The sequence below is a fragment of the Ipomoea nil genome, unplaced genomic scaffold, assembly GCF_001879475.1.
Source record: "Ipomoea nil cultivar Tokyo-kokei standard unplaced genomic scaffold, Asagao_1.1 scaffold2845, whole genome shotgun sequence".
In the NCBI taxonomy this organism is placed as follows: domain Eukaryota; kingdom Viridiplantae; phylum Streptophyta; class Magnoliopsida; order Solanales; family Convolvulaceae; genus Ipomoea; species Ipomoea nil.
In genome coordinates this window covers 7779453-7793065 of record NW_017619273.1, presented here as the reverse complement: position 1 = coordinate 7793065, position 13613 = coordinate 7779453, and the positions used below count along the sequence as shown (strand labels likewise).

At 33.8% G+C, this 13613-nt stretch overlaps 1 protein-coding gene and 1 long non-coding RNA gene across 2 annotated transcripts; both read left to right on the top strand.

The window, feature by feature from the left end:
* The first annotated feature begins 388 nt into the window (after positions 1-388).
* LOC109160166 lies at positions 389-3281 on the top strand. The gene is made up of 4 exons (XR_002050698.1): positions 389-498; positions 614-1098; positions 2535-2544; positions 3272-3281. It is a non-coding gene; the product is annotated as an uncharacterized LOC109160166 (long non-coding RNA).
* A 1273-nt stretch (positions 3282-4554) lies between these two features.
* On the top strand, positions 4555-13249 carry LOC109160164 (protein TPLATE). The gene is made up of 7 exons (XM_019308371.1): positions 4555-5884; positions 6693-7289; positions 7969-8330; positions 9364-9667; positions 10628-10750; positions 11120-11572; positions 12434-13249. The coding sequence occupies exons 1-7, from the start codon at positions 4757-4759 to the stop codon at positions 12941-12943; spliced, it is 3477 nt and encodes a 1158-aa protein (XP_019163916.1). The 5' UTR covers positions 4555-4756; the 3' UTR covers positions 12944-13249.
* The last annotated feature ends 364 nt before the right edge of the window (positions 13250-13613 follow it).

Below are 13613 nucleotides of genomic sequence, written 5' to 3'. Positions count from 1 at the left end.
CCCTAGATTCGAACATAGACACATTCACACACCTATGGCTAATGATCCTAAATGCATCGTGAACAAAACTAACAATTCAACCCTACTTTTATATTCCCTTGTTTAATTGCTTTAATTGTTTGTTTGTTTGTTACTACGACTATGACATATTGCGTGACACAAACTCAAATGCACACAAAATCTATTTCTTTGAATTAACAACATGAGGCTTCTCCAAGTTGCCATCCGGAGAGAACGATAAGATCCGAGATTCATCCCACACTTGTTTGAGCAACGTTGAGAAACGGAGAAAGCGTTGAGCGTCATAAACACTCTGGAGGCAAATCACATTTCGGGGTAGAAAAGGATGAATGGTGACCCAAAATGTCATGACGATTTGCTTGCATGACATTATGTTTACATTCGTATATGCTGGTTGGGAAGGAAGTGAGAATGATTCTCGCATATTCTTATATGCAATTTCAAAGCCTGAAAGTGGGTTTCCCATGGCACCCGAAGGTAATTAAGAGTATTCGGATAACTTATTTAAATGATTTAACTTAGCCTATTCATTAAATTTCACAAATTAATAAGTTAGTACTTCTTAGGTGTGGTCTTTTTCTCAAACTAATAGGTTATTACTACGTTGTTGATGGTGGTTTCCCAAATGTAACTAGTTTTTTTGGCACCATATACCGCGGGGAGCACTATCACTTGAATGAGTTTCGTGGCCAAGGACAAATACGAAATAAGCAAGCCCTATTTAATTATCGACACTCATCATTGCGGAATGTGATTGAGAGATGTTTTGGACTTTTAAAGGCGAGATTTTCAATTCTAAAGTCCATTAATGGCTACCCATTGATTAGACAAAGACAATCCCTATTGCATGTTGTGCATTACACAATTTCATACGGTTGGAAGATATGGATGATCAATTAGGTATGATGTACGGAACGCAAAACATGATTTTGGATGATGATGGTGGAAGTACTAGTGGAGGTGAAAATGATACAATACAATTAGATATGAGTCAACAACATAAAATGCTACAACTGCATGAGGACATTGCAAATGCACTCTGGGCAAGTTATAATCATTGATGATGTACTCAATTTAGTATATGGTATATAATTAGTTTAGTAAGTGGAGACTGGATTCTAAAAATAAGTACTCGTAAACAAGTTTTCAAAACTAAAAAATTGAAAACAAATAACAATAAATAGAAAATTAGAGAACGTTAATAAATGTGATAGACTGTTTCGATAGTAAATGTGAAAACTAAAAATTGTTTTAGTTTTGGTTTAATTCGACTCATATTTAATTATACTAGTTTTTTTTACGCGCTTTGCGCGAATGAGATAATGCCCAATGATTATTTTTAAATAAGTATTTCAAATATATCAATGTAATATTATATATGAGATGTTTACGCATAGGTAAATAAACGTTGAATTTGTTTTTTTAAATCGGTAATTTAAAGTATATAAATTCAAGATAATATGTGAGAGATTGATTATAATTGTCACTAAAATAAATGTTTGCACCTTTGTAAAAACTCTAGTCTAAATACTTAGTCTTAAAGTGATAATCTAAATAAATACTACTTTTGGTTTAAATTTCTATAATTCTTCTTAATTCTCTGTCATTGTTTTCATCTTCAGTACATGTCTTTTTTATTTTTATTTATTTATTTATTTTATTGATAGTGTGTCATATGCAATTAGGTTATTGATGGCAACATAGATGGATTCATCATGCAATGAGATTATGGTGTATGAAGTTTTAGATTTACCTTTCTATGTATATGACTGAGATTTTAGTTGTAATATGAACTCTTTATCTTACAAACACCTATTGATATTTAGTAGTAGTAGTTTTTCCTCTACATGTTTCATGTGTTGTGAGATGTGTGTTGTAGGTTATCATGTGAAAGTATTGAACAAAATATTAATATTTATTATATTTGTATAAAATACTTGGTAAATAATCAAAAGAAGATTAATTAAACGTAAAAAAAAAAAAAACTTAACCTAATTTTTTTTATAAAAAAAAATAATTCAAGAAAATCAAATGATTTTTAAAGTTCCGGATTTAAAATCTTCAATACTCAACTTTGAATGCTATGTATTTAGTCGGGCTAATTATTTGACCAAAGTTTATGTTAAATTTATATTATATATATATTTTTTTTAATACATTTTAACATATTCATAATATATGTTTAACAATTATGCCAATTCTAATTGAGTTGGAGTTCGAACTTGAGACCTTTCATATATAAATTAATGAGTATGTTAGAAATAATAAATAGTTAACGAAATATTTCGTTACTAAAATTTATACTAACGGAACTTAGGGTTATAATATAATAGAGGGTAAATAAGGGAAATCATTAAAAATACTAAAATCAAAATAATATGAACTATTCATTTTAAGAAACAACTACTACCGACATTTTTTTTTTGTTCAATTTAAGGGCCTAACATTATTGACTCTATTTGTAGATTTATATATGTAGATATAGATTTGTAGATTTATAGATGTAAATATAGATTTGTAGATGTAGATATTAATAAATATAAATATGATAACTCTAAATTAAATAAAGTGAAATAAAAAACTTGAACTTTATAACTATTATAAATAAGTTATAAATTTGAACCCAAACTTAAAACAATATTTTTTTTTTAAAAAAAAATTATGTATTTATTTGTGTTATACTCCGTAATAAGTTACAAATTAAAATTTATATATTTACATATTTTATAGAATTATTATTAATCTTTGGAACAATTATAAATTTTGATTTTAATAATAATAATTAACGTTATTAAAATACTTATTATTTTATAAAGCATAGAGCATAATAATATGTATATATATATTTTTGGCTTTATTTATAATTAGGGACTAGCCAAATGGTTTGCTTCACTCAACATGGGTGGGGATCAAACCCCCAACCTCATGCTTAAGGGACAAAGTGCGGAACCACCACACCAACAATAATATATTAATATTCATGTTTGTTTGTTAAAATAAATTAAACAAAAAGAACTACATTTTTTTACTTTTAAACAAATAAAAAATATTATTTTATGACTTTCAACTTAAAAATAATAAAATTTCAAAAAATATATTTTTCATATTTTTTAAATCGACAATTTTATAATTGGAGGGCATATTCAATAATAATAATAATAATAATAATAATAATAATAATTATTATTATTATTATTATTATTATTATTATTATTATTATTATTATTATTATTATTATCCTTTAAAGTAGGTTTTAGTAACTATGGAAATTCAAGCTTTCATGAGAATTTAAAAAGTGAAGAACTTATTTAATATTTGTGTAATATTTAACTTATGAAAGTCGAATTTAACTTCATAGTATAAATGAAAGTAAATCCCACAAAGGAAATATGGTTATTTTCTACGGTTGACTGACAAATTTATTTAAATACATATTTATCATTTTTTATGTTGTGTTAAAAGTCTTTTATAAATATAAATATTTGTCTCTTCCACCATTATGAAATATGTTGGAACCGTTGGTAGGAAAAACAAAGAGGGAAGAATAGATGAAGAAATTGGCTAGTGTTTGGTGTTGGATTTTTGCAAGAGTCAAGTGATAACTCTTTCCTTAAAACCTTATTTGCCACCTCCCAAAGATGCTAGGAGTGTTGTGGCCTAGGCTTCCCAGGATAAAACTTGCTATTCAAACAAAGAAAGAGCTTGAAATCTCGTCTAGTTGGAATTTGATTTGCCCCCCACCCCCCGCGTGCGCGAGAGAGCCTCTATGCTATACAATTCTACAAGTTTCAAAAGAACTTTTGTATATAAGGGGGGAAAATCTTCATTTCAAAGTAATGTCGGACAAAAGCCACTTTTTCCCTTCATTTTCCAACTCAAATGGGTTTACTTTGAGAATCAATATCTCATTCACCCATTATCCGTTTTGAGCGTATAATATATCGATCTTTTCGTCTCACTACGAAGAACCCGAATCCACTTTGACCAGACCTAAATCGAAAGTGGACCCCACTGATAATTGTACCACAAAATAGTCACTTAACATGCCATTTTAAGCTATTTTTTCCAACAAAATATCACAATACATTTTATCAAATAAATTTATCTTCTTCAACGCTTTTTATATACTTATTGTTTTATATATTTTAAATATTCATATTGCAGACTAAAATTCTTGACATATAATTTATTAATTTACTAGTGACATTCAGTTATTCTTTATGTTTTTCAATGTTGGTATATAACAATGATAATGAAAATACCTAACAGGTTAATTAAATTTTCTTACAAAATTACCAGGACTATGTGGTCCAATGGTACCCGGTTGGACTTCCATTTGGAAGGTTGTAAGTTCGAGCCTCAGTGGAGGCGTTATTAGCTAACAGATACTCTAGTAGCATTCAAAAAAAAAAATTTTTTTTCTTACAAAATTATTATTTTTATTAAATATATTTTTTGAAAATATTTTTTCATCGGTTAATAAAATCATTTGTTGGAAAAATGTGCAAAATAAGCCATCTCATTTTTGTGCTGAAAATGGAAATACTTAAGAGCATAAATTGATGCAAATGGATTCAACAAAAAATCAACAGTGAAACTAAAACTCGACGAGGAACAAAGACTGCAAAGAGATGCCCGGTGTAGCAACAGGACTATAGGAGTTGGAAGTCTGAGATCCTGCCGGAAATTCTTCTTCGCCGGAGTTTCACTACGAGTTACGCTTTCCGGAGGATAGATGGATATACTGTTCGCTCAGATCCAAGCTGACCTCCGGTCTAATGACGCCCTCCGGCAATCTGGAGCTCTTCTTCAAGCCCTACAGCAATCGGCGGCCGGTCGTGATATCTCCATCATTGCAAAATCCGCCGTGGAGGAGATCGTGGCCGCTCCTGCCTCTGCCATTTCTAAGAAACTCGCTTTCGACCTGATCAGATCAACTCGCCTCACCGCCGACTTATGGGAGATTGTCTGTACTGGAATTCGCAACGATCTCGAGTTCCCTGACCCGGATGTAACTGCAGCCGCCGTCTCCATCCTCGCGGCTATCCCCTCGTTCCGGCTCGGCAAACTCATATCTGACTGTAACAAGCAAATCTCCAGCTGCTTCGACTCCCCCTCCGACAACCTACGATTCGCCATCACGGAGACGCTCGGTTGCATCCTCGCGCGTGACGATCTCGTGACTCTCTGTGAGAATAACATGAACTTGCTCGATAGGGTTTCCAATTGGTGGAGTAGGATTGGGCAGAACATGCTTGACAAGTCTGATGCCGTGTCAAAAGTGGCATTCGAGTCCGTTGGGAGGCTGTTTCAGGAGTTTGAATCAAAGCGAATGAGCAGGTTGGCAGGTGATAAGCTCGTGGACAGTGAAAACTCTGTCGCAATTCGTTCCAATTGGGTCTCATCAATGGTGGATTTCACGTGGAGGAAGAGGAATGCACTAATGGCTAGGTCGTTAGTCCTCCCAGTAGAGAGTTTCCGGGCAACTGTTTATCCTTTAGCTTATGCGGTAAAGGCTGTGGCCTCAGGTTCTATAGAGGTGATTAAAAAACTTTCAAGATCGTCAAAGAATGAGAACGCTACTACACTGGACTCTGGAAATGCAGAAAAGTTTGTTGGAGTATCAGATGTTGCTTCTCATCTGGCCCCTTTCTTGGCCTCATCCTTGGATCCAGCATTGATTTTTGAGGTTGGGATCAACATGCTATACTTGGCTGATGTTCCTGGAGGGAAACCTGAATGGGCATCAACATCCATCATTGCAATTCTCACACTTTGGGACAGACAAGAGTTTTCCTCTGCACGCGAGAGTATTGTCAGAGCTGTAGTTACCAATTTGCATCTCCTTGACCTTAGTATGCAGGTCTGTGAATCTAGGCTCTACCAAGTTAATTTTATTTAATACAAGAAGTAAATTACTTGTGCAAAAGTTTAAGCTTTACTAAAGTTGGCATAGGTTGTGCTGACTATGTTTCATTCAGCAATAACAGTAGAAGACTAGACTAACAGTGTTCATTTTACTATCTTAGAGCAAAGATAGAACTAGAGCTTGTTGTTTACTTAACAGGTTGTCGATGTCTATAAAAATGTTTGACACTCTAAACAACTTTAAAATTTCCCTTTGCCCATTTATGTCTGATTCTTCTAGTGGGTTTGCTCATGATCCAAATAAAATGTGTTAACACTTGAGAGGCAGCTTCTCACTTAATGTGTCAGTGTAAACTTACCTTCATCAATTCACATGCATATTGCCTTCATCTGTTATTTCAATCCTACTTACCAAGTACTTTTTTTGTTTGAGATTATGAAAAAATACGTGTTAAAAAACCACAAATTTACTTCATCTGCCTTGTTTCCTTGGTGATTATTAGTTCTCTCTTCCCCCTCCAGGTTAGGTGTAAAAAGAAACAGTAGAGCTGTAGTATTCTCTTCTGTTATATCTCTAGTGGCTTGACATGTATGACAAATTCTACTTCCAATTAACTCAATAACTCCACCGTAATTTTAAAGATTTCCCAATTAACATGTAGGCAAAATCCTTCTTCCAATTAAAGTTTCCAATTGACGGCACTGTCAACTAAACGGTGAGGGACACATGAAGTTTTTTTGAAGAATTTGGGCTTTCTGGTTTATTATGACAATTAACTAATACCAAGAATTACCTTTTGCAGGTTTCATTATTTAAAAGGTTGCTTCTTATGGTGAGAAACCTTAGAGCAGAATCAGATCGCATGCATGCCTTAGCATGCATCTGCCGGACTGCTCTTTGCGTTGATCTTTTTGCAAAAGAAAGTGTTCGGAGAGGTCAAAAACCTCTTCCAGGAACTGATATTGCTTCCCTTTTTGAGGATGGAAGAATAAAAGATGATCTTAACGGTGTAACAAGGACAAGCTTGTTTAGAGAAGAACTAGTTGCAATGCTGGTGGAAAGCTGCTTTCAGTTGTCACTACCGCTACCAGAGCAAAAAAATTCTGGTATGGAGAGCAGAGTTATAGGAGCTTTAGCCTATGGAACTGGTTATGGTGCATTAAACTGGACAGAACCGGCTCTAGAAGTGGTTGAAGTCTGTAGGCCATGTGTCAAATGGGATTGTGAGGGCCGGACCTATGCTATTGATTGCTATTTAAAGTTGCTGGTTAGGCTTTGTCATATTTATGATACAAGAGGTGGTGTCAAGAGAGTCAAAGATGGGGCTTCTCAAGACCAGATTCTGAATGAAACAAGATTGCAAAATTTGCAACGTGAACTTGTTAGAGACCTACGTGAGGTCTGTATTGCTTTTAATGTGATTATGATTTTGAATGCCTATGAGCGTTTTATTGAATTTTTTTGTTTTAGATCCCAAAATATTACGTAGTAATAACTTGTGTACGCTGCACTTGGATTGAGGGGTTTGGATGTGGGAATTGATTTGACTTAGAAACCATAGAGGTGTTGTTTAACTCTTCACCTTATTAAGTACAATTCCGTGATGATTTCATTAAATTCACCTGTTTCAAATCCCAACACCAGTTGGAATCTCAATTCTGTTTGATAGGTCATACCACTTTCTATAACTTTCATTTAATTTTATTTGTTTTCTTATGTTTTTACAAGTTCTTTTGAGCAGTGTCAGCAGACCTTAAGTATTGTTGCCACTTGCCAGTTTAACACAAGATTATTATTTTTTGTTATTTTGAACCATGCTGAAATGTTTAAAATGTTCACATTTTCATATTCATAGTTTCTAATTAACCATGGAAGCTTCAAAATCCATCTTAGCATATACTCTCATACTGGGTAGGTGGAGGAATAATGATTTCATTATCTGAACTCCATATCTGCATCATATTATTCTATTTCCTGTGCATTTCTGTGTTCCAACTTCCAAATGATTTAGCAATTTTGCCTAACTTGGAAGTTCTGTTTCTGTAATATGTTATTTAAAATTATGTTGCATTTGACAGGTGAACACACCTAGAGTATGTGCCCGTCTGCTTTTTGCTATTTCGGAACACATAGATCTAGAGGGCTTAGACCCACTTCTGGCTGATGACCCTGAAGATCCTCTGAACATAATAGTATCTAATATACACAAAGTTCTGTTCAACATAGACTCATCTGCAAGCACAACAAACCGGCTTCAAGATGTCCAAGCAGTTCTATTATGTGCTCAGAGATTGGGATCCCGTAACTCCAGGGCTGGACAGTTGCTAACCAAAGAACTTGAAGAGTTTAGGAGCAATGCTTTAGCTGATTCTGTAAACAAGCATCAGTGCCGATTAATATTGCAGAGAATAAAATATGTCTCCAGCCATCCAGAAAGCAAGTATGCATATCATATTTTCCTTCCCCTATAACTATTAGATGGACTTTTAGTTGTCATTGATATCATACTCATGAATGAAATTTAGCTTGGTGTTCTACCAACTAGTGTGATTCAGACCATTTACCATCTAGTCTGAATGTCAGCCTGTATTCAACACCAAGCAAGGTCTGGCTGCTGGCCTGCTGCAAAATTGTCCAAAAATAGAAACACGCCCTGCCTCATTTGTTCTGTTGCATTTTGTATATCATTTTTTTTTTTTTTTTTTTTGGATAGGTAATAGAGTTTATTGCAAAGCACACAAGGGGGTGCTTCCCCCACACACAAACCTGAGAAGCCCAAAAGTAACTACTAATAACATGCACAAGCTTCACCCATTGAAGTTTCCACCTACCACATTCCTAAAAAGCAGAACTCATCCACATAATATCTGTGCACTCTTCATACCTAGAAAAACTAACTCATATTCTAACAATCTAACCACTTTTTGATTGTCTTCCTTTGTTATTGACTTGGTATGTCCTGTTAAAATGCCTAATTTGCTATCATGTCTTCACTATCTCCTGTGTGAGGTAATTTTTGGTTCAAACAGTCAGAAAATAGAAGGGACTGATGATATTTCTCGAGGCATGATTGTGTTCCATCATTTAGCTTCTTTCTCATCAACTTGGACTTGAGATCTGGGTTGTAATGGATTTCTTGTATTAGGCTATTAGCAAATGTTGTCCTTGATACTAACATGTTTAACTAAAATGTGAGAAACATTTTCGAATATTCTGAAGGAAATTGTATCAGGTAAATGGGAATGAGGCTAGATTGACCCAATTACTTAATCTTCTTGCATGTGTGTGTGTGTGTGTGTGTGTGTCTATATATATATATATATATATATATATATATATATATATATATATATATATATATATATATATATATATATGTGACTGACATGCATATAGTGTTTAATTTTTCCTTGTATTATTTGAAAACCCTTCATAAAATTTTGGTTATTGATTCTTTTTTTCTTGTTCTTCAGATGGGCTGGAGTTAGTGAAGCAAGAGGAGATTATCCATTTAGTCACCACAAATTGACTGTTCAGTTTCAAGATGCATCAGCAGCTCAGGATAGAAAGCTAGAAGGATTGGTTCACAAGGCTATTTTGGAACTTTGGAGGCCTGAACCTAATGAGTTGACTCTGTTGTTAGCTAAAGGAATTGATTCTAGTCTACTCAAAGTTCCTCCAAGTACATATACTTTGACTGGAAGCAGCGATCCTTGCTATGTTGAAGCATATCATTTGACTGATCCAAGTGATGGACGGATCACTCTGCATCTAAAGGTTAATAACTATTCCCTTTGGTGTTTTTCATGAATATAGTTTGATGTTCAATCATCCTGAGAGGATTGTGCTGAAATATGAAGTTTCCCTTTGTTGTGTGTGTGTGTGTGTGTGTGTATATATATATATATATATATATATATATATATATTCTCTCTCTCTCTCTCTCTCTCTCTCTCTCTTTTGGTTTTTTGTTTTGTGTTTTTGTGTGTTTTGTGTTTTTTTGGGTGGGTAGGCTCCATTTGAATGTCAAGAAAGGTCTGAAATTTGAAAGTAGTAACAAAATAAGTTTCTTGTATGTACTTGTTTGAAATCAATGGAACATATAAACCAAAACTGTATGGTTAATTACAACTTTGCTTCAGATTCTGCTACATTTTTGGCAGAGTATGTGATAGTTTGATTGTGGGTCTTGCAGCTTTGATGCGAACTTATACAGGAAAAACGATAATTTAGTTATTTTCGGAAGTTTAACACAAACATTTTGAAAAGGTGTTCAAAATTATTTTCATTGTTTTGTTACATACAGACTCCATCTTATTTTTATGCATTTGTGATTTGTGTTTGCTTGCCTCTTGTTTTCGAGTTTTCTGTTGATGATTTTGAAATATTCATTTGAAGCTGTTGAAAACCTACTAGAGATACAATTTAAATGTTTGTGCCATAAGCCTATCACCACATCTGCAGTTATTCTGGCAATACAAGCAAGATAGGCAATTAGTCCTTTCTTATATGAATTGATTCTCTTTCTCAAAGCTCTCATGATTATGTTGTAAATTTTTTATTTTTGGAAATTATATATTATAAATGATTTGATAAAAAAAAACTAAGTGCACTAATGATGGGTCTTTCTCAAAGCTCTCATGATTATGTTGTAAATTTTTTATTTTTGGAAATTATATATTATAAATGATTTGATAAAAAAAAAACTTAGTGCACTAATGATGGGAATAAGTGTAGGTTCTAAATTTAACAGAGATTGAGCTCAATCGGGTGGACTTGCGAGTTGGGCTGTCTGGTGGATTATATTTCATGGATGGATCTCCTCAAGCAGTGCGACAGTTGCGTGACCTCAATTCTCAGGTTAAATCTTTATGTTTACCATCTCTTCATGTATTGGTTTCATGCATTTCCCCTATTATTGATGCTTTTTATTCTGGTAACATCTGATCTCAAAAGCAGAAAAAACTGCTTGTTATTAATTAAAAAGGTTAACACTCAACAGAACAAGATATAATGATTCATTATATCTTGTTCTGTTGAGTGTTAACCTTTGGTCTTAGCAACTTGCAAACTACTTACTTTCAAGCCCTCTACTCCATCTTAATTTCTGACTTAATTTAGATTTCATTTGATCCTTCTACTGTAAAATCTGATGAATCTATTTTCTTAAACTATTAATTATTAAAGAATATTGATAACCTTAACGCAGTTTGATGTGCATGCTTACAGGAACCAGTGCTGTGTAGTGTAACAGTGGGTGTTTCCCATTTTGAGAGATGTGCTCTTTGGGTTCAAGTCCTGTACTACCCCTTCTTTGGTAATGATGTCCCTGCAGAATATGAAGGGGAGTACTCTGGAGAGGATCCACAAATCATTAGGCAAAAGAGAAGCCTGAAGGAATTAGGAGAACCTGTGATTCTGAGATGCCAACCATACAAAATTCCCCTAACTGAGCTTCTGTTGCCGCATAAAATTTCACCTGTTGAATATTTCCGCTTGTGGCCTAGTTTACCTGCCATTGTGGAGTATACTGGTGCTTATACATATGAAGGAAGTGGATTCAAGGCTACTGCCGCACAGCAATATGGAGCATCTCCCTTTTTAAGCGGCTTAAAATCTCTGTCTTCCAAACCTTTCCATCGAGTTTGCTCACACATCATTCGAACAGTTGCTGGATTTCAGGTGAAACTTCTGATTAGTGCTGAATGGTTTTATCTGTCTCTGATTTCTAAGCCACCAGTCAACTTTTAGACCATCTTTTACTGACTGTTTTCAATTTAATGGATTTATTTAGGTAGCTGAATTTAAAATTAGGTCCAATAGTGTCAAATACCCTAACCTTTTACGGAGTATAAAATTTGCAACTCTCCAATATTTTTAATTTTACCTACTAAATCTAAACTTTTCAAATTAGAATCAGATTTATCATATCTTTCTTTTTGATAAAACCTTGAGCTGATTTTTGCTGACATGGTTGTGTTTGCCCTACTTATGATAATTTGTAGTTTTTGGTCCTTTTAATGATTGCCAATATTGCAACTGTGCCAAAAAAAATCATTCTTAATTTTGGCCTAAAAGATAGACTGGATAAATTTGATTCTAATTTGGAATTTTTGATAGAAAACAAATTAAAAGAACTAGTTAAAATTGCAAATTTCGCAAAAAGGTTTGAAAATTATATCAAACTGCGCCCCACTATCTCCAAAAATTTAAGTGAATGCCATGATAATAAAGTTAACTCAATTGTTCTTTTCTCCAAAAAAATAAAAAGCAAATTTGGTGGCTTTACACTATAGATTTGTTCTTTTAATTCTTCTTTTGGAAGTTTTGGAGGTTTTTTTTTTTTTTTTTTTCCTGGTAGGTGGCTGAGTAGGCTGGGAATTTTAGGTTGGGAGATAGGGTATGGGGTACACAAAAGTATATGCATCTTGTTTACAATTCTATAAGTGGTAAAAGTAACAAGTCTTTAGAACTACTGAAGGATCTTTTTATTCAGCAGCAGTGCTTCTAAGCTTATATATTTTCTTTTCTGGCTCTTAATAGCTCTGTTTTGCGGCCAAAACTTGGTATGGAGGCTTTGTTGGTATGATGATATTTGGTGCCAGTGAAGTCAGCAGAAATGTTGACCTTGGTGACGAAACAACCACCATGATGTGCAAATTTGTGATTAGAGCGTCAGATGCATCTATTACCAAGGAGATAGATGCAGACCCACAAGGCTGGTTAGACGACCTAACTGATGGGGGTGTCGAGTACATGCCTGAAGATGAAGTGAAGGTGGCTGCTGCTGAGAAGCTAAAGATCTCAATGGAGCGGATAGCATTGCTAAAAGCAGCAAGGCCTCGAAAATCTGCTGAGGTTGAAGAGGACGAGGAAGACAATGAAGATGATGATAAGAAAATAGACAAGAACGGGGAGAAAGATGGTAAACCCAAGGGACCGACAACTTTGTTTAAACTTACAGCTGAGGAGGTTGAACACCGTGCACTTCAAACGGCAGTAATTCAGGAATGGCTCATACTTTGCAAAGACAGGAGTACCAAGGTTAATTGAACACGAATCCTCCCTTCTCTTATCACGAAATTGTTTGCATAAATTCCATTATCAACCATCTTGTCTTGTATTCTAATAACCCATTTAATTGTTTTAGAGATTTTGTCTGAGAGCCTGCAATAGTTGTTGTGTAGCTGATCATCTTTTTGTTTTGATTTCTTTCATTGATTGTGTAGTGTTCCTTAGCCTCCTTACAGAGTTCAACACCATGTAAATTTTGTTTCGTTTTACCATTTCTTTTTTGTTGGTGATGAATGAATGCTATGTTAGCATGTGTTATGAATGTCTATCATTTGTTTCACTTAATAGATCTGTCTCCTCTCTCTTATTAACAATATGCATCGGAATTATCATTCTAGACTTTTAGTTGACAAACTTGCACGGGCAGTTCAATTGGTTATTGAATAATAAATTATGGGTAGGGATAACAATCTATTGTGTGGACCATGAATATCATATACATTTTTAATATATTAAAGGTACATTATTTTTGTATTGAAGGTACATTATATAAAATAATGTACCCTTTGTATATTAGAAATGTACTTTTAAAAGATGTACCTTACGTACATAAATAATGTATTCTTAGCATATTAAAAATGTACTTTTTATATAAACTAAACAAGAGAAACAAGTCAATTTTCCTGTAACGAAATAGAAATTTAATGGA